Source organism: Salvelinus alpinus, chromosome 12 (assembly GCF_045679555.1).
Source record: "Salvelinus alpinus chromosome 12, SLU_Salpinus.1, whole genome shotgun sequence".
In the NCBI taxonomy this organism is placed as follows: Eukaryota; Metazoa; Chordata; class Actinopteri; order Salmoniformes; family Salmonidae; genus Salvelinus; species Salvelinus alpinus.
This window is the reverse complement of record NC_092097.1, coordinates 8,076,020-8,101,908: the sequence shown is the minus strand read 5'-3', so window position 1 is coordinate 8,101,908 and position 25,889 is coordinate 8,076,020. Positions and strand designations below refer to the sequence as shown.

At 45.5% G+C, this 25,889-nt stretch overlaps 1 protein-coding gene across 1 annotated transcript; it reads left to right on the top strand.

The window, feature by feature from the left end:
* Positions 1-499: 499 nt before the first annotated feature.
* LOC139535424 (potassium voltage-gated channel subfamily A member 3-like) lies at positions 500-25,646 on the top strand. The gene is made up of 3 exons (XM_071334817.1): positions 500-3,185; positions 22,854-22,939; positions 23,122-25,646. The coding sequence occupies exon 1, from the start codon at positions 637-639 to the stop codon at positions 2,227-2,229; it is 1,593 nt and encodes a 530-aa protein (XP_071190918.1). The 5' UTR covers positions 500-636; the 3' UTR covers positions 2,230-3,185; positions 22,854-22,939; positions 23,122-25,646.
* Positions 25,647-25,889: the final 243 nt, after the last annotated feature.

Sequence of the window (25,889 nt, the reverse complement as noted above, 5' to 3'; positions counted from 1 at the left end):
GTCAACAAGTGCAAGAGATTGATATGATGATTAGTCATGAATCATTGAGCCATGTTTTGTGGCCATGCGTAGCGTTAATAATAGCCTATTTGTATAGCCTACCGATCAGTCATATGAATGGAGCGCTTTTTTTCAGCACCATGGAGAGCTACGGTTGTTGGCGCTGAACAGTAAGCAATTCTAGAAAAACAAGTCAGTCTAACATAGAAATTACTTTTAACCCCTTGTGACAGACGGTTTTTGTCATTTAATTGAAATTGTCATCATATTAGACAATAGAAATGTACATGTATGACAGGGAGATGATAGGGGTTTTGTGATAGTGAAGAATGTTCTCAATCAGGGGAAATATAAAATGAGGTAACCATAGGAACCCGATACATTTTGGGAACTTGCTGTTATCCCTTTCTGTCACAAGGTGTGGAAACAAAGTGAGATGGCGCGCGCCTGCATGTCTATGATTATGTCAAGTTGGGTTCGGATTTGGTGAACGGTGGAAGTGTGTCAGACATATGCGCGACATGGGCGGGAATAGACATGTGTTTATAAACCCCCAGTGTGTGTTTCGTGGGGCGGAAACACTTCACTGTGGCAACGAGCGGAGACGACGAGGAGAGGGGATGGGAGACGCGTCGCATGAGCGTCGGCTCTGGTTCTCCAAGGGTGTATGGGGGTTTGGCTAGAGGAGGCGCGTTGCAGTCTGACACCTCCATACCACCTGTGTGGATGACCACTTCAACATCATCCGACAGCGTTGAGAACCACGGTTACTCAAAGACGGAGATGGGCGTCATTACAGTTGAGAACATGTTGGAGGAGTCAATGGCGCTTTCGAGACACCTGTCCGTGGATCGATATGAGCAAGAGCTCGGCTGCGAGAGGGTGGTTATCAACATTTCAGGCTTGCGATTCGAAACTCACCTAAAAACTTTCAATCAGTTTCCCAAAACGTTGCTCGGGGACCGGAGAAAGAGGATGCGTTACTTTGACCCACTGAGGAACGAGTATTTCTTCGACAGAAACCGACCCAGCTTTGATGCCATTCTCTATTATTACCAGTCGGGAGGGCGCATCAGGAGACCTGTTAACGTGCCCATTGACATCTTCTCTGAGGAGATCAATTTCTATCAACTCGGGGAAGAGGCTATGGAAAAATTCCGGGAGGATGAAGGATTCATAAAAGAAGAGGAACGTATTTTACCAGATAATGAATTCCAAAAGCAGGTTTGGCTTTTGTTTGAGTACCCTGAAAGCTCTGGGCCAGCTAGGGGAATAGCCATAGTCTCCGTGCTTGTCATTTTAATCTCAATTGTTATATTCTGTTTGGAGACCTTGCCTGAGTTTCGGGATGACAGAGATCATGTCACTGTGGCACTTACAGTCAACGGGACGGCCTCCTACCATGTAAATCCATTCACCGACCCTTTCTTTGTGATAGAGACACTTTGCATAATATGGTTCTCTTTTGAGTTGCTGGTCAGGTTCTTCGCGTGCCCCAGCAAATCCACGTTCTCAAAAAACATAATGAACATCATCGACATTGTCGCCATATTTCCCTACTTTATCACTTTGGGGACAGAACTGGCTGAGAAGCAGGGTAATGGTCAGCAAGCCATGTCCCTGGCCATTCTCAGAGTGATACGGCTCGTGAGAGTCTTTCGTATCTTCAAGCTCTCCAGGCACTCTAAGGGGCTACAGATTTTAGGGCAGACACTAAAGGCAAGCATGAGGGAACTTGGACTGTTGATATTTTTCCTTTTTATTGGAGTTATCCTTTTCTCAAGTGCTGTTTACTTTGCTGAGGCCGATGACCCGTCATCCAGTTTTACAAGCATCCCAGATGCGTTTTGGTGGGCTGTGGTCACCATGACTACTGTCGGATATGGAGACATGCACCCTGTGACCATTGGTGGCAAAATTGTTGGGTCATTGTGTGCTATTGCCGGAGTGTTAACTATTGCTCTCCCTGTGCCAGTTATTGTCTCCAACTTCAATTACTTTTACCATAGGGAGACTGATGGAGAAGAGCACGCACAGTACTTGCATGTCAGCAGCTGCGAGCACCTACCCTCAGCCACAGATGAGCTGAAAAGGACTCGCAGCACCTCATCTCTGGGCAAGTCAGAATATATAGAGGAGGGCATCAACAGTGGGTATAAACAGCCCAACTTCACCAATGAGAATAACCAAAACTGCGTGAACATCAAAAAGATATTTACGGATGTGTAAACGCTTTCACTTTATATGGAGTATGATGATAGATAGAATACAGTTGCAACGACAATTTTTTCTATGATGGCTAATCGTGACGTATAGGTCTGTCAGGTGGAGTGTGCACCGCTATAGTGTACCACACAGGTTCAACCGTACTGTCATCTTTCGATTCGTCCTTGAGTCAAAAATACGTGTTGATGTTCGGTAGTTCGATAGGTTGTAGGCCTAAGTGTTGCATATTTACCCCCGAATCGAAGCAGAGTTGTCGTTGTGTTTTTTGAGGGGGAAAGTTCAGTTATCAGTGTTCAGTGTTCTTGTCATGAATAGCAATATAATCTACAATGTCTGTATGATGTCATTTTCATCGGATGTTAATAGGCTATGCCTCACTGAATGGGCAACCTATGCGTATTGGAAAAATCATGGACATGACTTACTGTAGCCTGCACTATGAGAGCAGACTGAGTATTGTTTAGGTTTAGGCTCTTATTGTTCTGATCTGATACAAAAGGGAACTTAGGCTACGTATTTGTTTTATGTTTACAATGTTACTTTTAGCATTACAGCTTATAGCCTATACCAAAAAAATATTAAGATATGGAAGGATCAAGACTTTGGAATGCCTTTGATAAAATACCTCCAAAAAATCTAAATGTATCATTACGCAGTACATAGGTTAAAATATGTTGTATAGCCTACAATTGATAGTGGTACTAATCCTTGGTAATCGATGTATCTTATTAAAATTCGATCCAAAGACTGTCATAAGGACTATTTGGAATTTATTTTCCTACAAAACATGACTTCAAGACTGTTTCCATCATGGAGGATAGTGTGAGCACATTGCTGAAGACATGGACACAATGCATAGTGCGAGTGGATAGAAGAATGAAGAACAGCAAAGTCACGCCCCCTGGATGCGACTGAGCGCGCGTTGTGATGCAGTCGCCATGACGACTACAGATTCCTGGGTAAGAGCGACTGCCTCTAAATTGATACCGGCCTATGTGCCAGCTATATGAGTCAGAAACATTTATTCTCTTTTCAAAATTGACTACAAAGTGTAAATCGGATGATTTTGGTCATGAAGTCAGTCTCATCCAAAATTGTTTTTTTTTAATTATAGGAAAAAATGGTAGGCCTAGGTCACAGAATGAAGGGTACCCTAACAGCTTTCCATGGGCTAGGTTCATTTTAATCCTGCCCACAACTCGCAGCACGCTAGTAATCATCAATCATCAATTCGGAGTGCACATAATCATAATGCCCATGGTCAATTTGGTTTGACATTTGATATCCCTATGGGGGTAGTTAGGCACAATTGGTAAATTACACAATGTACATGGGACAATAGTTTTAAATGTCAATAGCTCCAAATTCCAATGACTTAAACACCTCAAACCAACGAAATTGTAGAAATTCATATACAAATATTGAACGCATTGAATGAGACAACTAAAATATGGGCAACATGAAAATATTGGCCCATTTACGTTGTGTTATATATTGACGTCCCTAACTATCCCCAGAGATAGGCTATCCAAAGTCAAACCAATTTTGCCACAGTTGCACGCCAGCCTGCTGAAGCTAATTGCCTAGATAATTTGGTTAACTCTTCCCACCTGCGAACACATACAAGATACACTCACATAAAACCACACCCTGAACGTGTTTCAATTCAGTCACGGTCGCTAGCATTTGTAAATGAACCAAATCTAAAATGAAGCCAAATCAGGAAGTGCAGTCACCCTTTAATGTTATCACTTTGCGACATGACCGTCGGGAAACGTGTGGCGAGGTGACTTGCGCCACAGCACTTTTGATTTAGTTTGATAAGATATATCGACGAAAAGGGTCCAAGTGTTGTTTTTTTAAAACTGATTTGCCTCATGATTTGTCAACTCGTGTACATTTTCTCTGTCCTTCACATCGGAGTGATGCTGCAGTTTTGCATGGAAACAAGACTATTTTTGAGTCTGATCAACTGTAGGCTACTAACAACAGCCGATGCATAGTTTAGCCTACTATGGGGAGTTTTTCCTAGCCACCGTGCCTCTACATCAGCATTGTTTGCTGTTTGGGGTTTTAGGCTGGGCTTCTGAATAAACACTTTGTGACATCTGCTGATGTACAAAGAGCTTTATAAATACATTTTATTTGAGTTTTTTTGGCCAATCCTCAAAAAGGGTTTTAGTTTTTGAGATACCTCTACCTACCCGAGGTAGAACAAAACACAACCACATTTTTTCACACATCTTACAGTATGTCTCCCATTTATGAAATGGATGGTTGTGTAAAAATATTTTACTTCAAAAGGGGTTAAAAACACAACATTTATTTTTGTCAGGCAGGACCATACAGAACTGACAGCCCAGCCTCACATTCAATTCGCGCATATATGTACAAAATGTATTTCAGCAGATTTCGTGCGTTTTTGTGCATTTTTGGGGTGGTTCAATTCGTTTGAAAATACACGAATTTCTGTGCTACTTAATTCGTGCGAAAATACACGAATTTCTGTGCTACTTAATTCGTGCGAAAAGACACGAATTTAACCAGTTGGCGACACATAAGCCGTTGCAACAACCATAGACGCGATCGCCTGTATTTATTTATTTTACGTTATGAATATATAGATATTTTGTCTTTTTTTTAACCATATAACCATAAGAGGTTATATATATATTGTCTTTATTTAATCACTATTAAAACATTGTGGTTTTATGCCTATATGTACTGTTTTCGATTTTTCTGAACAGACTTCAGTATAGAATGAATCATGCAATGCATGATGGCTAATGGTGTTTTATTCGGTTGTAGTTCCATGTATTTCTTAAAAAACAAACGTGTAAACCATTTTTATTGACCAGAATGTAACTGAAAATACAATGGCAGCCTTGCCATTGTCCATCAATAACAAAACAATTTTTTTTCGTATAACATTTGGGGAAACGTATGCAGTCATTGTAGTCTTACATTTTGTTGGCCAACCAAAATTACCAAAACGTTAACCCGTAATAAGGCTAGGGTGGCTGAGTGTAAATACATGGCTCTGAGTGTAAGCACCTTTTCACTAGAAACGTTCTTGTGTTCAAATTACCGTCAGTGCGAAATAGCTAGAAAGCTTTCGTATTTCCACTTGGCTGCACCTACGGTTACGATAACGATAAATCAAGTGCAATACCTGCGTCGACCTGTGTCGAGCAGCAAAACACCGGAAAGCTTCTAGCCTACCGGAAAGTTACAAGAAGAACAAGAATAGTTACCTCATCCGGTCATGTGACACTCTGGATGCCCCCTAAAAGCAATTTCAACCGTTTTGAAAAATGACGCCTGGTAACCCCCAAAAAATACCAGGTGCATGAAAAGTTTGGACTTAGAATATTTTTTGAAAACCTCCATAAATCACTCAGGCCATTGACTCGAGAAGAAAAAACATAAAATATTTTCCAGAAGAAAAAACAGAATATTTTTTGAAAACCTCCATAAATCACTCAGGCCAGCACCCATTGATTTGGGGCGGTAGTATAGTGCTCCCAGAGCGGGTATGGAAGTCTGGATCCCCCCTAAAAGCATTTAAGGCTCTGTGTGTCTTTAAGCACCATACTTTTTCACTCCGTCCTTGCTGTGTGTGTGTGTGTGTGTGTGTGTGTGTGTGTGTGTGTGTGTGTGTGTGTGTGTGAGAGAGAGCTTTTCTTTGACATCTGTTTAGCGAAATTACTGATTTACAGTTCATGAGGGTTGACCGATTCACACATTTAAAGTTTTGGAAAGATCTGACTTTTTTAAACCTTCGAAACAGCACCTATGACCCCATTTTAAGGCACTTCCGGTTGGCACAGGAAGCTATAAGTAAATACATATCCTGATCGGGGTATGCTTTTACAGAATCCTGAGTTTTAAGTCTATACGTTAAGAACTGACTGATTTACACAGGGTTGAATGCACTATATATCACAAACTGCTGGTTGGGTATGGCAAAACACTTTTAGGGTGATTTTATCACTTCCGGTTGCTCCAGGAAGCTTAGAATCAACACAGGTAGACCTCATAGTGGCTTGATGGATTGTCATTGAAGACAGGTTCATAAGACATTCATAACCCACATAGGCTTCAGGTTGAATTTAGGGGTGCAGGCAATGTGTTCCTATGGGGTGAGATGTCATTGTAAACTGTTTGATGTAAACACCTTCTTTTAACTGTTAAGGGTTAATGCCACACGGTCAAGGTTAGGCTTGCACAGAGACCTTAGGAACGTTCCTGAGGTCAAATTGTGCTTCTAAACCTTAACAGTTCTCTCTCTGTCTCCCAAAAGCAAAAGACTTGAAATGTAGGTCAAGGGTCATCTTCTTGTCACTGTCGCTGCGCTCAGACCGAGCAAGCTACGGTCAAGCGGGGCATCTCGTTGAACTCGGCACGGCTATGTTGATGTCATTTTTAGTGGTGATTTCAGAATGCTATTTTGGTGGTTTTTCACTGTTGAAACATATTGCAAATGCACAAAAGTCAACTAGCAAGTCAGTGTCCATCAGCCAATTAGATATTTTCAGACACCAAACTGATACCATCTGACTCCAAACTCACTTTTTCCAACTCGTTTAGAGCCAACTATCACATATTTCAGAGCAGGCCCAAAATTCACAGCGCCTTCCATTTAAACCATAATAAAACAAATAATACGTAGTTATGTTCTAGCTGCGGGTCCAGTTTTCACATTATGTTTAGCCCTATGTGAGGCGACCTCGAATCCCAAGTTTCGGCTCGATAGGTCATTCGGTGCCCGAGCAAAACCTTAATTGGTGCTGAAATTACACTTTTTTTCCATGCCTTGCTACGGGGTCCTTGAATGAGCTATCGGACAGAAATGTCGGGGTCCGTCTCTATGGGCCGAGCCGGTTTCAATGCACCTAGTCTTGCAACTCTGGGACTTTTCTAAATGTCACCATTTTGTAATGCTCAAAATGAATTGAAGTCAATGCAAATGCACCGAGGCTTTTTATCGGTCCGAGAACCTTCTAGAGCCACATAACTCACCGTGCTTAATCGACCTGAGCTCTAGAACAGGTTTGTAAAGTTTCAGAACTCTAGGTCTGACGGTTCTTTAAAAGTTCAAACAAAAGTAACTATTGCAGGCACTGTCTGCCTCTAAGCCCCTCAGTGTGTCACTCCATCCTTTCTGTGTGGGTGTGTAAATTTTTCCTTGAAATCTGATGGGATGAATGACTGATTTACAGTTCATGAGGGTTGCCTATTCACATATATTAAGTTTTGGAAAGATTTGACTTTTTTAACCCTTCGAAACAGCCCTTTTGACACCAATTATGGCACTTCCGGTTGGCACAGGAAGCTGAAAGTAAACACATATCCTCATTGGAGTGGGCTTTTTACAGAATCCTGAGTTTTAAGTCTATACGTTAAGAACTCACTGATTTACATAGGGTTGAATGCACTATTTCTCTCAAACTGCAGGTTGGGTATGGCAAACACTTTTAGGGTGATTTAACCACTTCCGGTTGCTCCAAGAAGCTTAGAATCGACACAGGTAGACCTCATAGTGGCCTGATGGACTGTCATCGAAGACAGGTTCATAAGGCATTATTAACCCACATAGGCTTCAGGTTGAATTTAGGGGAGCAGGCAATTACTTCCTGTGGGGAGACATGTCATTGTAAACTGTTTGATGTAAACACCTTCTTTTAACTATTAAGGGTTAATGCCACACGGTCAATGTTAGGCTTGTACAGATCGGAGGACCTTAGGAACGTTCCTGAGGTCAAATTGTGCTTCTAACCTTAACGGTTCTCTCTCTGTCTCCCAAAAGCAAAAAAATATGAAATTGAGGTCAAAGGGTCATTTGGGTCCTTCTTCTTGTCCCTGTCGCTGCACTCAGACCGAGCTAGCTACGGTCAAGCGGGGCATCTCGTTGAACTCGGCACGGCCTGGAGATAATGGCAATGCCATTGCAGGCTTTGTGTGTCTTTAAGCACCGTACTTTTTCACTCCATCCTTTTATCCCCTTTTCTTCGTGGTATCCAATCGCTAGTAATTACTATCTTGTCTCATCGCTACAACTCCCGTATGGGCTCAGGAGAGACGAAGGTCGAAAGCCACGTGTCCTCCGAAGCACAACCCAACCAAGCCGCACTGCTTCTTAACACAGCGCGCCTCCAACCCGGAAGCCAGCCGCACAAATGTGTCGGAGGAAACACCGTGCACATGGCCCCCTTGGCTAGCGCGCACTGACCCCGGCCCGCCACAGGAGTCGCTGGAGCGCGATGAGACAAGGATATCCCTACCGGCCAAACCCTCCCTAACCCGGACGACGCTAGGCCAACGGACCTCCCGGTCGCGGCCGGCTGCGGCAGAGCCTGGGCACGAACCCAGAGACTCTGGTGGCGCAGCTAGCACTGCGATGCAGTGCCCTAGACCACTGCGCCACCCGGGAGGCAGATCTGACCTTTTTAACCCTTCGAAACTGACCCTGTGGCACCATTTGAAGGTACTTCCGGTTGACATAGGAAGCTGAAAGTGAACACATATCCTCCTTGGGGTAGGCTCTTATATAATATTGAGTTTTAAGTCTTTATGTTAAGAACTGACTTATTTACAGAGGGTTAAATGAGTGTGTGTTATTTCATAAAATCACATAAAATCACAGAATTCTGGCAGAGCTTCGAGACCCACTTAAAAAATGTTCGTCTGAACACACTGCAACTGGATCTGTAATTTTTTTTTTTTTTACTCCTTTTTGTGAACATGACCAATTTGTCAATGTACGATTTCTCTTAAATTACGATAGATAAATGGCTGGTTCTTTTTTTCCTGACACCGTATGCTTATGTACTTTGACGTGAAGCGGTCAAATTAGCACCCTACTTTGCGTTTTTGACCTTTAATCCCAGAAAAATGGCCATAACTCAAAAAGCGTTGAGGCCTCGACGCCATCTTGTTCGGGGCCAACTGTCCATTACGTCTTCGAAATATTTTCCGTTTAGGAGAAAAGGCCACATGCATTTGCAATGTGCTTGTGCATTTGCAATATTATTTATTTTCCCTCTGGTGGGAATTTCCGAGACTGCGGAAAAATGACCAAAATGTGTTATTTTTATAAAACGGAAACCGAACGTCTGAGAGATTTAGTTTGATGACTTCCTGAAAGATCTCTCCCCCGCGCACGGCCCGACGCCGTCCACGAATTTTAGAAACGTTGCAGGACGTCTAGTAAGGGACCTTACATTTGCAATGTGGCGTTTCTCACTCACCATATGGTGAGTGCTAAAATGTTCCCTTAAGGTATGGAAAGGCCTTGGAAAGGCCATAAGTGTAAGCCAACACAATTCATTATTTTACATTAACATGTAATACATGCATTATGAAGAAAATTGTGTAATTTAGGCTTCACGAAATATGAAATGGGTTATGAAGAAAATCGTGTATGGTTGCCTACATGACAAAAAGGCGTTCTGATTACAAGTGCACCAGTATCCAAAGTATTAAGCAAAATCAAGCACAGAAAACAGCATTGGCATTAATAAAACAATATTTCCCACGAATTAAGTCGCACTTAAATGTGCGTCTTTTCTCAAAAATTCTGTTCAGCAAGTCTAAAACAGTACATATAGGCATACAACGACACATTTTAAAACATGGTTAAACAAAGACAACATTTCTGTATATTCATGACGTTGAATTAGCCATTAAGAAGAACAAAAATGAAATACAAATTATCGCGTCTATATGGTTGTTGCAAAGGCTTGTGTCGCCTACTGGTTAAATTCGTGTCTTTTCGCACTAATTAAGTAGCACAGAAATTCGTGTATTTTCGCACGAATTAAGTAGCACAGAAATTCGTGTATTTTCGCACGAATTGAACCACCCCAAAAATGCACAAAAAGGCACGAAATCTGCTGAAATACATTTTGTACATATATGCGCGAATTGAATGTGAGACTGTGTTGGAACTGAATGAGTGCAAATTCAACTTAGAAAGTTGGTTATTATTCAGCTACCAAGAGTTAATGCTTACATTCATCAGAAATACATCTATGGTTGCTAGCTAAGCCGCCTGGCCGTTCATTCTATCGTTTAGGTTGCCAGAGACGTGACCCAGTCTTTTTGTTCTATAGCTATGGACGCGACCCAGTCATTCTAAATGTTCCGTGCAACACTATTATCATTTAGATTTTAGTCATTTAGCAGACACTCTTATCCAGAGTGACTTACAGTAGTGAGTGCAGACATTTTTATACTTCTCCGTGGGAATCAAACCCACAACCCTGGTGTTGCAAGCACCATGCTCTACCATCTGAGCCACACAACCGAACACGGGACACACTTACTTGCTAGCTAGCCAAGCTAGAATAGCTGCATTTGATTTAGTTTGACCTGTTTTTCTATTAAACAAATGTGTATACATTGACATAACAATTATGCTGATTCATGATTTCAACTGGTTGAGAAAAGATGTCTTGTCCTGAAACGTTAATTCTCTATAGGACAGCGGAGATCGGATTTCAATATTGAAACAATGTTGCACATTTCGAGAGACAGAGAGCAATGTTTGTATAAACCGCGGTTGTTGCGAACCAAGTGTTAGGCTAGAAGCAAGGTGAAATAATGTCTAGATGCTTTTTACAGTGGAGATCAAGTTAATTAACTGTCCGGGTGAGCTGATGGGACACTGGATGCGCAGGGATTAGTCTGATGGAACAGAAAACAAAATTTTTGCATCATAGGCTTACCCGTGCTAAACTGATTTTTTTAGTGTGGCTTAGTGGTACTAACAATGCTTGTTTTGATCAACCCGTCGTAGAAAACCTGCGCAAAGTAAGCGCGGCCCTGTCAGTTTTATTGTCCAATCATGTTGCTTTCTCTGTGTCTGAGTATAGGAAACACCCCCTAGTCCATCTTTAAAATATAATGAATATGAACAAGTACAGGGTTTCTGTAGTTTGACAGAGTTTTCCCCCTCCCCAAGGCCAGGAGTATTTCCAGGAGTTTTTTGTGACCTGATTAGAAAAACTCTGGTCCCATCATAGCCTATATATAGCCTATATACGTCATACCATATAAGGTCCGGAGTTTTACCTTGTTAAGTTACCAGATCAGGAAAAAACTATGGCCCCCAGAAACGTTCTTTTCACCACACCACTCTGGGACCTCTGGTGCCACCTCTGCGTTGCGATCCCACAGATGGATTACCAGCCCGCCTTGAAGGAGAGAGCAAAGAGCCCTCCTTGAGCCTTAATGTGATAAATAGGTTGACCTATAGACTAATGAAACAAGCATTTACATAAAAATCTACTTTGTAGAATGGTTTCATAGTTTTTGTGTAGCCTATATCCGAGACAACAAATTGATGAGACACAATCAATTATGCATTCAACTAATAAACGTGTTTTTGGTTGTGTTATTGTGTAACGCGCTTCCTCCTTCTCCTCATCAGAAGAGGAGTAGCATGGATTTGACCAACGTGCAGCGGGTTTTGAATACATCATGAAACTTTATTTACAAGACAAAACTAAACACACGAAGAACACTTGAATATTTTACAAAACAACAAAACGAAGAAGACAGACCTGAACGAGAGTACTTACATAAAACACGAAGAACGCACGGACAGGGAAAACAGACTACACAAAAACCGAACAAACGCTACAGTCCCGTGTGGTACACCGACAAGGACACAGGAGACAATCACCCACACCCAAACAGTGAGAACAACCTACCTTAATATGACTCTCAATTAGAGGAAAATGCAAAACACCTGCCTCTAATTAAGAGCCATACCAGGCAACCCAAAACCAACATAGAAACAGCAAACATAGACTGCCCACCCAAAACTCACGCCCTGACCATCACACACATACAAAACAACAGAAAACAGGTCAGGAACGTGACAGAACCCCCCCCTCAAGGTGCGAACGCCGGGCGCACCAGCACAAAGTCCAGGGGAGGGTCTGGGTGGGCATCTGACCACGGTGGTGGCTCAGGCTCCGGACGCTGTCCCCACACCACCATAGTCACTCCCCGCTTCTGTATCCCCCTCCCAATGACCACCCTCCAACTAAAACCACCTAAATGAAGGGGCAGCACCGGGATAAGGGCCAGCACCGGGATAAGGGGCAGCACCGGGATAAGGGGCAGCTCCGGGCTGAGGGACTCTGGCAGGTCCTGGCTGAGAGACTCCGGCAGGTCCTGGCTGAGGGACTCCGGCAGGTCCTGGCTGAGGGACTCCGGCAGGTCCTGGCTGAGGGACTCCGGCAGGTCCTGGCTGGACGGCTCTGGCAGGTCCTGGCTGGACGGCTCTGGCAGGTCCTGGCTGGACGGCTCTGGCTGGTCCTGGCTGGACGGCTCTGGCTGATCCGGTCTGGCGGAAGGCTCTGGCTGATCCGGTCTGGCGGAAGGCTCTGGCTGATCCGGTCTGGCGGAAGGCTCTGGCTGATCCGGTCTGGCGGAAGGCTCTGGCTGATCCGGTCTGGCGGAAGGCTCTGGCTGATCCGGTCTGGCGGAAGGCTCTGGCTGATCCGGTCTGGCGGAAGGCTCTGGCTGATCCGGTCTGGCGGAAGGCTCTGTAGGCTCTTGGCAGACGGGCGGCTTTGCAGGCTCATGGCAGACGGGCAGCTTTGCAGGCTCATGGCAGACGGGCAGTTCAGGCGCCGTTGGGCAGACGGGCAGTTCAGGCGCCGCTGGGCAGACGGGCAGTTCAGGTGCCGCTGGGCAGACGGATGGCTCAGACGGCGCTGGGCAGACAGATGGCTCCGACGGCGCTGGGCAGACAGATGGCTCCGACGGCGCTGGGCAGACAGGCAGTGCAGAAGGCGTTGGGCAGACGGCCGACTCTGCCCTGCTGAGGCGCACAGTAGGCCTGGTGCGTGGTATAGGCACTGGCTGCGCTGGAGAGGAGGAAAGCTCTGACAGCGCTGGACAGGTGGGAGCAGCTGGAGAGAGAACCCGGAGAGACAGCCTGGTGCGGGGGGCTGCCACCGGTGGACTGGTACTTGGAGGTGGCACCGGGTATACCGGACCGTGAAGGAGGACACGTGCTCTTGAGCACCGAGCCTGCCCAACCTTACCAGGTTGAATGGTGCCCGTAGCCCTGCCAGTGCGGCGAGGTGGAATAGCCCGCACTGGGCTATGCTGGCGAACCGGGGACACCATTCGTAAGGCTGGTGCCATGTATGCCGGCCCGAGGAGACGTACTGGAGACCAGATACGTTGGGCCGGCTTCATGACATCTGGCTCGATGCCCAACCTAGCCCTCCCAGTGCGGCAAGGTGGAATAGCCCGCACTGGGCTAAGCACGCGTACTGGGGACACCGTGCGCTTTACCGCATAACACGGTGTCTGACCAGTACGACGCTCTCTCACTCCACGGTAAGCACGGGGAGTTGGCTCAGGTATCCTACCCGGCTTTGCCACACTCCTCGTGTTCTCCCCCCCAAGAAATTTTTGGGTCTGACTCTCGGGCTCCCAACCGCGTCGCCGCGCTGCCTCCTCATACCAGCGCTCCTGGGCTGTGGCTGCCTCCTTCTCCTCCCGAGAGCGGCGATTCTCTCCCACCTTAGCCCAGGGTCCTTCTCCGTTGAATACTTGCTCCCAAGACCATAAATCCTGCTTCGTGCGCTGTCGTTGCTGTCCATTAACCCGCTGCTTGATCTGGGTTTGGTGGGTGATTCTGTAACGCGCTTCCTCCTTCTCCTCATCAGAAGAGGAGTAGCATGGATTTGACCAACGTGCAGCGGGTTTTGAATACATCATGAAACTTTATTTACAAGACAAAACTAAACACACGAAGAACACTTGAATATTTTACAAAACAACAAAACGAAGAAGACAGACCTGAACGAGAGTACTTACATAAAACACGAAGAACGCACGGACAGGGAAAACAGACTACACAAAAACCGAACAAACGCTACAGTCCCGTGTGGTACACCGACAAGGACACAGGAGACAATCACCCACACCCAAACAGTGAGAACAACCTACCTTAATATGACTCTCAATTAGAGGAAAACGCAAAACACCTGCCTCTAATTAAGAGCCATACCAGGCAACCCAAAACCAACATAGAAACAGCAAACATAGACTGCCCACCCAAAACTCACGCCCTGACCATCACACACATACAAAACAACAGAAAACAGGTCAGGAACGTGACATACTCGTAAGAGTAGGGGTGTTAACCCCGGTGTCCTGGCTAAATTCCCAATCTGGCCCTCAACCATCACGGTCACCTAATAATCCCCAGTTTACAATTGGCTCATTCATCCCCCTCCTCTCCCCTGTAACTATTCCCCAGGTCGTTGCTGCAAATGAGAACGTGTTCTCAGTCAACTTACCTGGTAAAATAACGGTAAAATAAATAAATAAATAAAAAATATTGCATGCAAAAAGAGGATCAACATAGACCTAACACCAAAGAGCAGCAATAATATCAATATAGGTCTACTTCAACTGCCCGTTCAAAATATTAGCCATATTTTATTATCTGAAATCTTGCAGTCCTGAGTCGTTCATTACCATTCCTTCTCATTACTAGTAGGCCATGGGCCAGAGAGACAAATTTCATTTTTATTCCACTTAGGGGTGGCAAAGTCTAATGATGATTTTCATTAAGGTCCATGTCTGTAGGTTATATTTTGATCTGATACCCAGGTATCGGAGGTAGATAAATGTGGTTATCACTGCGTTATATGTTATGACCCCTATGCGTTAGCTGGACCAACAGGCTGGGGGGTATGAAATGTAATTTTGTATTATCATGGAACAATCTTTTCATACTAATATAATTGATGGACAGTATTATTAACCTCATAATACAACACCAATTAAGGTATGAAACAATTGAAATGGTAATGACATCTCTATGGGCCCACCTTGGGGGAATCAAAGGTCATACATGTAAGCATTTTGGGGTACATCGAGACAGAAAGGTCACTATTTAGATGTGCTCTATTATCACATGGCACCCTAGATGATAACTACATCACATTTCACACAGAACAAGGAGACCCATTGGGATTTTTGTTGTTGTTGTCATTATAGATTTCAGTCCCAGCAGCCTATTTTCAAGATGGCCACCATTCATTTCAATGGGGAGGGACTGCATTGATTTTTCATGGCGATAACTGAATACATAATTGGTGTAATATGAACAATAATGGCTTAAAATGTGTGTTACAACGAGGACAAGACAACATAATGGCCCAAGTATGTCAGTTATATGTATTTAGCCAAATATGACCAGAATAGTGGTAGAAAAAATGCCAGAAATACAGTGGGGAGAACAAGTATTTGATACACTGACGATTTTGCAGGTTTTCCTACTTAGAAAGCACGTAGAGGTCTGTAATTTTTATCATAGGTACACTTCAACTGTGAGAGACGGAATCTAAAAAAAATCCAGAAAATCACATTGTATGATTTTTAAGTAATTAATTTGCATTTTATTGCATGACATAATGTCACGAATATTACCGAAGGTGACTCCCCTTCCCGTTCGGGTGGCACTCGGCGGTCGTCGTCGCCGGTCTACTAGCTGCCACCGATCCCTTTTTCCTTTTCGTTTATGTCTGTCTAATTGTTTTCACCTGTTTCTTGTTGGGGTTTTGGGAGGTGTACTATTTAGGTTAGTTTCGCCCGCTAGTGTTTGTGCGGGCTTATTTTGTGTATCCATGTTGGACGTCGTGAGTGATTCTTTGATTGTGGGATTTTCGCTATTCAGCTTTATTTTAAACAGTGGACTGTGGGTTGTTTTACGCCTGTGTTTTGGCACCACCCGTTTGTACCTGTTCCTGTTTTCATGCTGTGGAATTAAAGCGTTTTTTCCCTGGAATACTTTTGCTCTCTCTGCGCCTGACTCTGCACCCATCATTCACCTGACGTTACAGAAGCCCGCACCACCTGATGGAGTCAGCAGGAGCAGCGACCACCCCTCTCCCCACGATGGAGGAGAGAGTCCTGCATCATACGTCCATCCTACATCACATTGGTTCGGCAATGGATCAGATGATGGAGAGGATGGATCGTTGGGAGAGGAGTGGTCTCCCTACTACCCCACCTACCCTCCCACCAGCAACATTACCATCTCCTCCAGCGGGAGCCGGTGCCAGCGTCCTGCGCATCACGCCTCCGAGGGAGTACGATGGAGCAGCGGCCGGTTGCCAGGGATTTCTGCTCCAACTTGATCTCTACCTGGCCACCATTCGGCCTGCTCCCTCGGACGAGGAGAGTGTGAGTGTCCTCGTTTCCTGCCTGTCGGGTAGGGCCCTGGAGTGGGCCAACGCCGTATGGAATGGACCCGACTCAGCGAGGGGTCACTACCTGGAGTTCACCCGCCGTTTCCGGGCTGTGTTTGATCATCCCCCGGATGGCAGAGCGGCGGGTGAGAGGTTGTTCCATCTCCGGCAGGGGACGAGGAGCGCGCAGGATTTTGCACTGGATTTCCGTACTTTGGCTGCTGGAGCAGGGTGGAACGACAGGGCCCTGATAGACCACTACAGGTGTAGCCTAAGGGAGGACGTCCGCAGAGAGCTGGCTTGTCGGGACACTACGCTCAGTTTGGATGAGCTGATCGACATGTCAATCCGGCTAGACCATCTGCTGGCTGCTCGCGGACGTTCTGAGAGGGTCCTGTCAGTTCCACCTCCTGCCCCCCCCGCTCCCATTCCTATGGAGCTAGGAGGGGCTGCGTCTAGGGAGACCGGAGGAGGAGGCTCCTCCTGCACCCATTGTGGCCGGAGAGGGCACACTTCCGGTCGGTGCTGGAGGAGTCCATCTGGGATTCGAGAGGGCAGGCAGAACACTCCTCGGTCACCTCAGGTGAGTCAGCACCACACTCTCCCAGAGCTTCCTGTTGGTCACATGTTTTTGTTAATCTATTTTCTAAGGTTTTTCCCATCTCTCCAGCATAAGGCGCTAGTCGATTCAGGCGCAGCGGGGAATTTTATTGATCGCGGACTCGCTAAGAGGTTGAGGATTCCGCTCGTTAAGGTAGACCCCCCTTTCCCCGTGCACTCCTTAGATAGTCGACCATTAGGGTCAGGGCCGGTCAGGGAGGCCACGATACCTCTGGATATGATGACGCAGGGTAATCATAAGGAGCGGATTAGTCTGTTCCTTATTGATTCCCCTGCTTTCCCGGTGGTGTTAGGGATTCCCTGGCTGGCTATTCACAATCCTACGATTTCGTGGAGACAGGGAGCTCTCCAGGGGTGGTCTGATGAGTGTTCAGGCAGGTGTTTAGGAGTTTCCATCGGTGCGACAACGGTGGAGAGTCCAGACCAGGTTTCCACCGTGCGCATTCCTGCTGAGTATGCCGATTTGGCTATCGCCTTCAGTAAAAAGAAGGCGACCCAATTACCACCCCATCGACAGGGGGATTGCGTGATAAACCTCCAGGTAAACGCTGCACTTCCCAGGAGTCACGTGTATCCGTTGTCCCAGGAGGAGACGTTGGCTATGGAGACATACATCACGGAGGCTCTGGGACAGGGGTACATTCGGCCCTCCATGTCACCCGCCTCCTCGAGTTTCTTTTTTGTGAAGAAAAAGGAGGGTCGTAGGTATGTGCCGCTCGCTGTTCGTGATCAATTGATTCGATGGGCTCATAGTCTACCCTCGTCAGGTCACCCGGGTATTTCAAGGACGGTGCGAAGTCTTAGAGGGAAGTACTGGTGGCCTACCTTGGTGAGAGACGTGCGATTCTATGTCTCCTCCTGTTCGGTGTGCGCCCAGAGTAAGGCTCCTAGACATTTGCCACGAGGGAAATTACAACCCCTCCCCGTTCCACAACGGCCGTGGTCCCATCTATCGGTGGATTTTCTTACTGATCTTCCCTTGTCTCAGGGGAACACCACTATCCTGGTCGTTGTGGATCGGTTCTCTAAGTCCTGCCGGCTTATCCCGTTGCCCGGTCTCCCTACGGCCCTGCAGACTGCGGAGGCACTATTTACCCATGTCTTCCGGCACTACGGGGTGCCCGAGGATATCGTTTCTGATCGGGGTCCCCAGTTCACGTCCAGAGTATGGAAGGCGTTTATGGAACATCTGGGGGTCTCGGTCAGCCTGACCTCGGGGTATCACCCGGAGAGTAATGGGCAGGTGGAGAGAGTGAACCAGGAGGTGGGTAGGTTTCTGCGGTCGTATTGCCAGGACCGGCCAGGGGAGTGGTCAAGATACATCCCCTGGGCAGAGATCGCCCAGAACTCACTAAGCCACTCCTCTACCAACATGTCACCATTTGAGTGTGTGTTGGGGTACCAGCCGGTTCTGGCACCATGGCATCAGAGCCAGACCGAAGCTCCTGCGGTGGAGGAGTGGGTGCAGCGCTCTAAGGAGACCTGGAGAGCCGTCCAGGAGTCTTTGCGTCAGGCGAGTGGACGGCAGAAGAAGAGCGCTGACCGTCACCGCAGTGAGGCCCCCGTGTTTGCACCGGGGGACAGGGTCTGGCTCTCGACCCGAAACCTGCCCCTCCGCCTGCCCTGCCGGAAGCTGGGTCCGCAGTGTGTAGGGCCATTTAAAGTCCTGAGGAGAATAAACGAGGTGTGTTATCGATTGTTACTTCCTTCGTATTATCGTATTAACCCCTCGTTTCATGTGTCTCTCCTCAGGCCGGTGGTAGCTGGTCCCATGCAGGAAGGTGAGGTTCCGGAGGTCCCTCCGCCCCCTCTGGATATAGAGGGGACCCCGGCGTACACGATAAAGTCCATACTGGATTCCAGACGCCGGGTGAGGGGCCTGCAGTACCTCGTGGACTGGGAGGGGTACGGGCCGGAGGAGAGGTGCTGGGTCCCGGTGGGGGATATATTGGATCCAAATCTACTAAGGGAATTCCATCGCCTCCATCCGGATCGCCCTGCGCCTCGCCCCCGGGGTCGTCCCCGAGGCCGGCGTCGGCGCGCTGCGGGGGCCGCGCGTCAGGAGGGGGGTACTGTCACGAATATTACCGAAGGTGACTCCCCTTCCCGTTCGGGTGGCACTCGGCGGTCGTCGTCGCCGGTCTACTAGCTGCCACCGATCCCTTTTTCCTTTTCGTTTATGTCTGTCTAATTGTTTTCACCTGTTTCTTGTTGGGGTTTTGGGAGGTGTACTATTTAGGTTAGTTTCGCCCGCTAGTGTTTGTGCGGGCTTATTTTGTGTATCCATGTTGGACGTCGTGAGTGATTCTTTGATTGTGGGATTTTTGCTATTCAGCTTTATTTTAAACAGTGGACTGTGGGTTGTTTTACGCCTGTGTTTTGGCACCACCCGTTTGTACCTGTTCCTGTTTTCATGCTGTGGAATTAAAGCGTTTTTTCCCTGGAATACTTTTGCTCTCTCTGCGCCTGACTCTGCACCCATCATTCACCTGACGTTACACATAAGTATTTGATACATCAGAAAAGCAGAACTTAATATTTGGTACAGAAACCTTTGTTTGCAATTACAGAGATCATACGTTTCCTGTAGTTCTTGACCAGGTTTGCACACACTGCAGCAGGGATTTTGGCCCACTCCTCCATACAGACCTTCTCCAGATCCTTCAGATTTCGGGGCTGTCGCTGGGCAATACGGACTTTCAGCTCCCCCCAAAGATTTTCTATTGGGTTCAGGTCTGGAGACTGGCTACGCCACTCCAGGACCTTGAGATGCTTCTTACGGAGCCACTCCTTAGTTGCCCTGGCTGTGTGTTTCGGGTCGTTGTCATGCTGGAAGACCCAGCCACGACCCATCTTCAATGCTCTTACTGAGGGAAGGAGGTTGTTGGCCAAGATCTCGCGATACATGGTCCCATTAATCCTCCCCTCAATATGGTGCAGTCGTCCTGTCCCCTTTGCAGAAAAGCATCCCCAAAGAATGATGTTTCCACCTCCATGCTTCACGGTTGGGATGGTGATCTTGGGGTTGTACTCATCCTTCTACTTCCTCCAAACACAGCGAGTGGAGTTTAGACCAAAAAGCTATATTTTTGTCTCATCAGACCACATGACATTCTCCCATTCCTCCTCTGGATCATACAGATGGTCATTGGCAAACTTCACACGGGCCTGGACATGCGCTGGCTTGAGCAGGGGGACCTTGCGTGCGCTGCAGGATTTTAATCCATGACGGCGTAGTGTGTTACTAATGGTTTTCTTTGAGACTGTGGTCCCAGCTCTCTTCAGGTCATTGACCAGGTCCTGCCGTGTAGTTCTGGGCTGATCGCTCACCTTCCTCATGATCATTGATGCCCCACGAGGTGAGATCTTGCATGGAGCCCCAGACCGAGGGTGATTGACCGTCATCTTGAACTTCTTCCATTTTCTAATAATTGCGCCAACAGTTGTTGCCTTCTCACCAAGCTGCTTGCCTATTGTCCTGTAGCCCATCCCAGCCTTGTGCAGTTCTACAATTTTATCCCTGATGTCCTTACACAGCTCTCTGGTCTTGGCCATTGTGGAGAGGTTGGAGTCTGTTTGATTGAGTGTGTGGACAGGTGTCTTTTATACAGGTAACGAGTTCAAACAGGTGCAGTTAATACAGGTAATGAGTGGAGAACAGGAGGGCTTCTTAAAGAAAAACTAACAGGTCTGTGAGAGCCGGAATTCTTACTGGTTGGTAGGTGATCAAATACTTATGTCATGCAATAAAATGCAAATTAATTACTTAAAAATCATACAATGTGATTTTCTGGATTTTTGTTTTAGATTCCGTCTCTCACAGTTGAAGTGTACCTATGATAAACATTACAGACCTCTACATGCTTTGTAAGTAGGAAAACCTGCAAAATCAGCAGTGTATCAAATACTTGTTCTCCCCACTGTAGCTGTCTGAATTGTTGAGTTTTGTAGCCATTTCAAATGTATCACATTAAAACACTTAGAAAATGTTTTATAGGCATTTACTGATGTCTATTGATGAAAATGATATGCAATATGATTCTATAAATTGTGTTATCAAGAAATGTGATGTGAAACCTGCACCGTACATTGCACCCTATATGAAATCCCATAGGAATGCATTACGTCCAGCAAAGAGGTACCTGTACCCCAAAATGCCTTCATAACGAGCACACCAAACTTAACATAAAGCTAGGAAAAGTCTAAACAATGATGCCTAGATATTGCTGATGTAACCACAGGGTACACATTTTCCAATATGGCCGCCAAACAGGCTCGATTGGATTTAATTGGATGGGCAGCACCTAGCCTAGCTGTTAAGAGCATTGGGCCAGTAACAGAAATGTCGCTGGTTCAAATTCCAGAGCCAACTAGGGGGAAAATCTACCGTTGTGCCTTTGAGCAAGTCGCCCTGGATAAGAGCTTCTGATAAATGACTAAAATGTAAATGTCTGACATTGCCACAACTCTTTCAATAATGATAATTCCAAAATGATTGTGATTATACAGATTACACATCCAATTTATCCAGGTTTGCAAAATAGATCATCTTTGTAAAATATTAGCAGAAATATGCCAAAAAGTATGTCTAAAACACAATTCATACCTGGTTTTGGTCAGTATTTGCATCCCTCATTCTATATTTTATTTTCAAACAATTAAAAAGTATCTTTAATATTCCTAAAATGATATTTCACTGGTTTGTAGTGATTTTAATGATATATAATGTTATGTCTTGAATCCACCGTTAACTGTTCCTCTCACAACAAACAGAAAGGCCATATAGGCCTAAAGGCCAAAAAAAGGAGATGGCAGTGGACATAGACAACCCATGCACACACACCAGCATACATAGAAACAAATGTGCCAAATGTGCCAAACGAATGTAATAACACATGAACAAATAAAAAAAATACATGAATTATTATTATTGTCAATCTCTGATAACTAATCACTTATAACAACAATGAAGATGAGTAGGCTAATTATACTGATTCATAATGAATCATGATAATTAGGTCACGTCTTTTGAAAGTAAAAATGTGAGAAGGACAGTACATGCACAATGTAATGTCAACAAAATAACGTAAACAACATATTGATTTGTTTTTTCACTCTCACCGTCTGGGGGCTGTAGGGCTGGTCATTTGCACCGTACTCCCGCGGGGTATTGTCCCTGTTCTGCTCTACAGTCTCCCTCTCCATCCCGCAGTAAGAGCAGCTGTTACGATGAATCATAGCCATCACCAGCCATGGTGCACCGTGCCCTTCCACCAAGGCTGATCAGACCCAATTCACCTAGATTTAATCAGTTACGCACAATTTAGATTTAGTTGAAATCTAAATGGACATAATAGGGCCTGACTATCTCTGTTAAAAACACATCATCCTAGTTGAGAAACCATTTGACATTTGAAAGTGATAGTGCTGAATGCAGGAGAAAATTGTAGTAGCCTAATTAATTGCTTGTTAAAATGGGCTAGAGCAGAATTAGCTTCACAGATCTCTTTTTATGTCCTTATAAATTTACCCACCACTACTTGAAAGGGCCATTAACAAAACAACGCTCAGCACTGCCCTCAAGTGAGATAACTTATGTAGGACAGAGAGGATAGTTCATTGTTACGTTCCACATTATGATAGTCTAGACTCTTTTATTCCCATATCGAACATGCATAATTCAATCAAAGATGAATGAACTGATAATGGCAGTATATGTAAGGATGTATGACTAGACAGAATCCTAAATCACATGTAATTTCCCCTTTTTCACAGGATGGAAATTTTCATCACCCCATCTCAACCTGCCAACAACCATCACCCAACAGACAATGCAGCAGCAAAACACCTACACTCTGGAGGTCATTTATCACTATATTTTTCTTCCTTATGTAATGTGGTGGATTATGATGTAAACGAATGAGAGAACTTATCGTCTTGGACATACTGTACAGTCATAAAAACTGCCTGAGTTTCAACCAAAGTATTTTGACTGACCCATAATAGACTTTAACGTCAGTGTCTCAAACTCTTACCTCCAAAGGCCTTACAGGAGGATTACCCTGACACATCACTATGGGATTCAAGCTCCACCAGCACAACCCTCCACCAGCACAAATCGTCCGCACATACACACTGTACTGTACTGGCCCGGAGAGAGAAGCCAGAGGCAAGGTGCCACGGACACAGTGCCTTCAGCTGAGACCTCACCTCCCCTCCAATGGACTGCCTGGGGGAAATGAGTGTGTGCTGCACTCTGTCTCTTCCCTAGTGTCTTAGTTCTGGAATAAGATCCCAGAGAGACCAGTACAAGAGGACACACTGTGTATGTTGCCGTTATGTATCTCCCTAGTCTTCAGCAGGCCTGTGTTTGGTCTATAGCTACCCCCAGTGGAGTAGAGTACTGAGGTCATGTTTTGTAGCATCACAATGTATTCATGGTGTGTTGTCGTTGTCCCAGGACAAATGTAAGCACATAAATGTGTCTGCAAATCAGACAGCGTTTGCATGTTGTTACTTAAGTGAAAATAATTTCAGGGTCACAAATTGGGATTGTTCATCTCAAGAGGTGAATGTCTTTGAGAAAATGTATTTAACACACTCACACACGCGCAAGCACACACACACATATTATTGCATTCCTCCACAGGAGGTTGGTGGCACCTTAATTGGGGAGGACGGCCTTGTGGTAATGGCTGGAGCGGAATTTGTGGAATGGTATCAAATACATCAAACACATGGTTGCCATGTTTTTGATGCCATTCCATTCGCTCTGTACCAGCCATTATTATGAGCCGTCCTCCCCTCAGCAGCCTCCACTGCATTCCTCCTCTTTTTTCCTTCCTCCTCCTCTCTCTTCCCATTCTACACTCTCATCTCCTCTTTCCAACATTTTATCTTCTTCACCAACAGCGATAATAATTGCATGGGGAAAGTCATCAGATTATCTACTCTCAGAAGCAGTGGCCAAATGACGTCACAGCTGCAGGTTGTTCCAGGTGGCTTATCAGAAGTGCTGAGTGGCTTTGTTCTCTCTGACTTCTTTCTCGAAACATGGTCCACTCTTCGCTTCTCCCCACTTCTTTTTTTGTATCGTTGGGGAAATTAAAACTTGTCTGTGAGTTATCCTAGCAATAGATCACTTGTCAGTAAAACTCACCATTACTGCTAATGTGGAAAACCTCAAGCTGCAGTTCAGTGCATCTCCCAAGATTCCTAAATGAGTCATGTGATTCCATTTCTATTTAGTCAACCCCGCACATACATTACATACATTACATACATTACATACATTACATACATTATATCTATGTAATGTAACATGTTTGTGAGTTTGAGTCTGTGTGTGTGTGTGACTGTGAAAGTGTGGGACAGTGTGTGTGTGTCGGTGGGAATGTGTGCAGCATGTACAGTACTGAATACATGTACGCTTGAGCCGATACCCAGCTGTAAAATGTAGATAGTCTCAGCTGGTACTGTACGCCTGGCTGACTGCACTCTAGAACCCTTGGCATCGGAGTGCTGAGAGACACTTCTCAGGAACGGCACTCTCTCTATTGCCAGGAATGAGGAACAACCCCCCTTCATACATCCACCCACACACAAACCACACACACACACGTCATCCATATCATAGACTAGTTGCACAAAACGAAGCCAAGCCCCCTTGTTCTCTGTGGCTCGGTTGGGGCTCTGGCTGCAGGCAGACGTATGTGCGTGTGCATGTTTGTGTCATGCTCATGCAGAGGAGGAGAGGAGACCCCGAGCATACTCCTTCCACTCTCAGGCAGACGACATCTGCCACATGAAAAGAGTGATGCTGTGATGCAGTAAGGAGTGATGCAGATGGGGCGGCCGGTAGCCTAGCGGAGTGTTGGGCCAATAACCGAAAGGTCGCTGGTTCAAATCCCCAAGGCGGCTAGGTGAAGAGCCCAATTGCTCCTCCTGTATGTCACTCTGGATAAGAGCTTCTGCTAAAATGCAGCAGAAAGCTATAATGATATAGGGGATGCAGTACATTCTGGGGAGAGTACTTTTATGGTAGTACTAACTTCAACTGTATTGATGATTGTTTATATCTGCAACACCCCCTTTTTCATGTTGTCTTAGCCCTAAAACTGATATAAAAAGGTACAGTATATGGCATCAGCCAGTAATAGCATGCTTCAGACTTAGTGCTGTTATTACTCTGGGTGCAAACTGCAAAGCATCCATCTACTCTTCAGAGGATGTCTAATGACAGACCGGGGGGGGGGTATTTATAAAGTTCACTCTTCTATATCATGACTCTGCGTTCGACGCTTTGAGTCAAGACAAAGGGAAGCCCACCAATCATATCATGAGGAGTGTACACATACACACTTTTCTCTCAATGGATATAAATACCAAGCCAGTCATTAAAGAACGGGTTTTAGTATAGAATGTTTATTGTATACTGTGCTTAGCTCTTTGGCTGTATGTAAAACGATGATCCACTATCCGATCAGTTGAAGGAGCTCGAACGGGACCAAGCATACCAGAGATTACGGAAAATGTATAAATAAATTCATCAATCATTTAAAGGGGAAAGAAGACTCATATTACTTTCATTGCTAAGTATGAATACCACAGTTGCAAAACTGTTTCAATTTCTAACATTGTCATTGCCCCCAAATATCCCAGTCAACAAAGTCAGACAAATTCTTATGGTATTACAAGGCCTGTTTCAATAAACTGCTTTAGTGTTGTACTGGACACTGTAAAATGCATTTGTCTCTAGAAAGAAATTCAAAGTGCTGTGTCACTGTGCTTTGACTTTACCTCTAATATCCT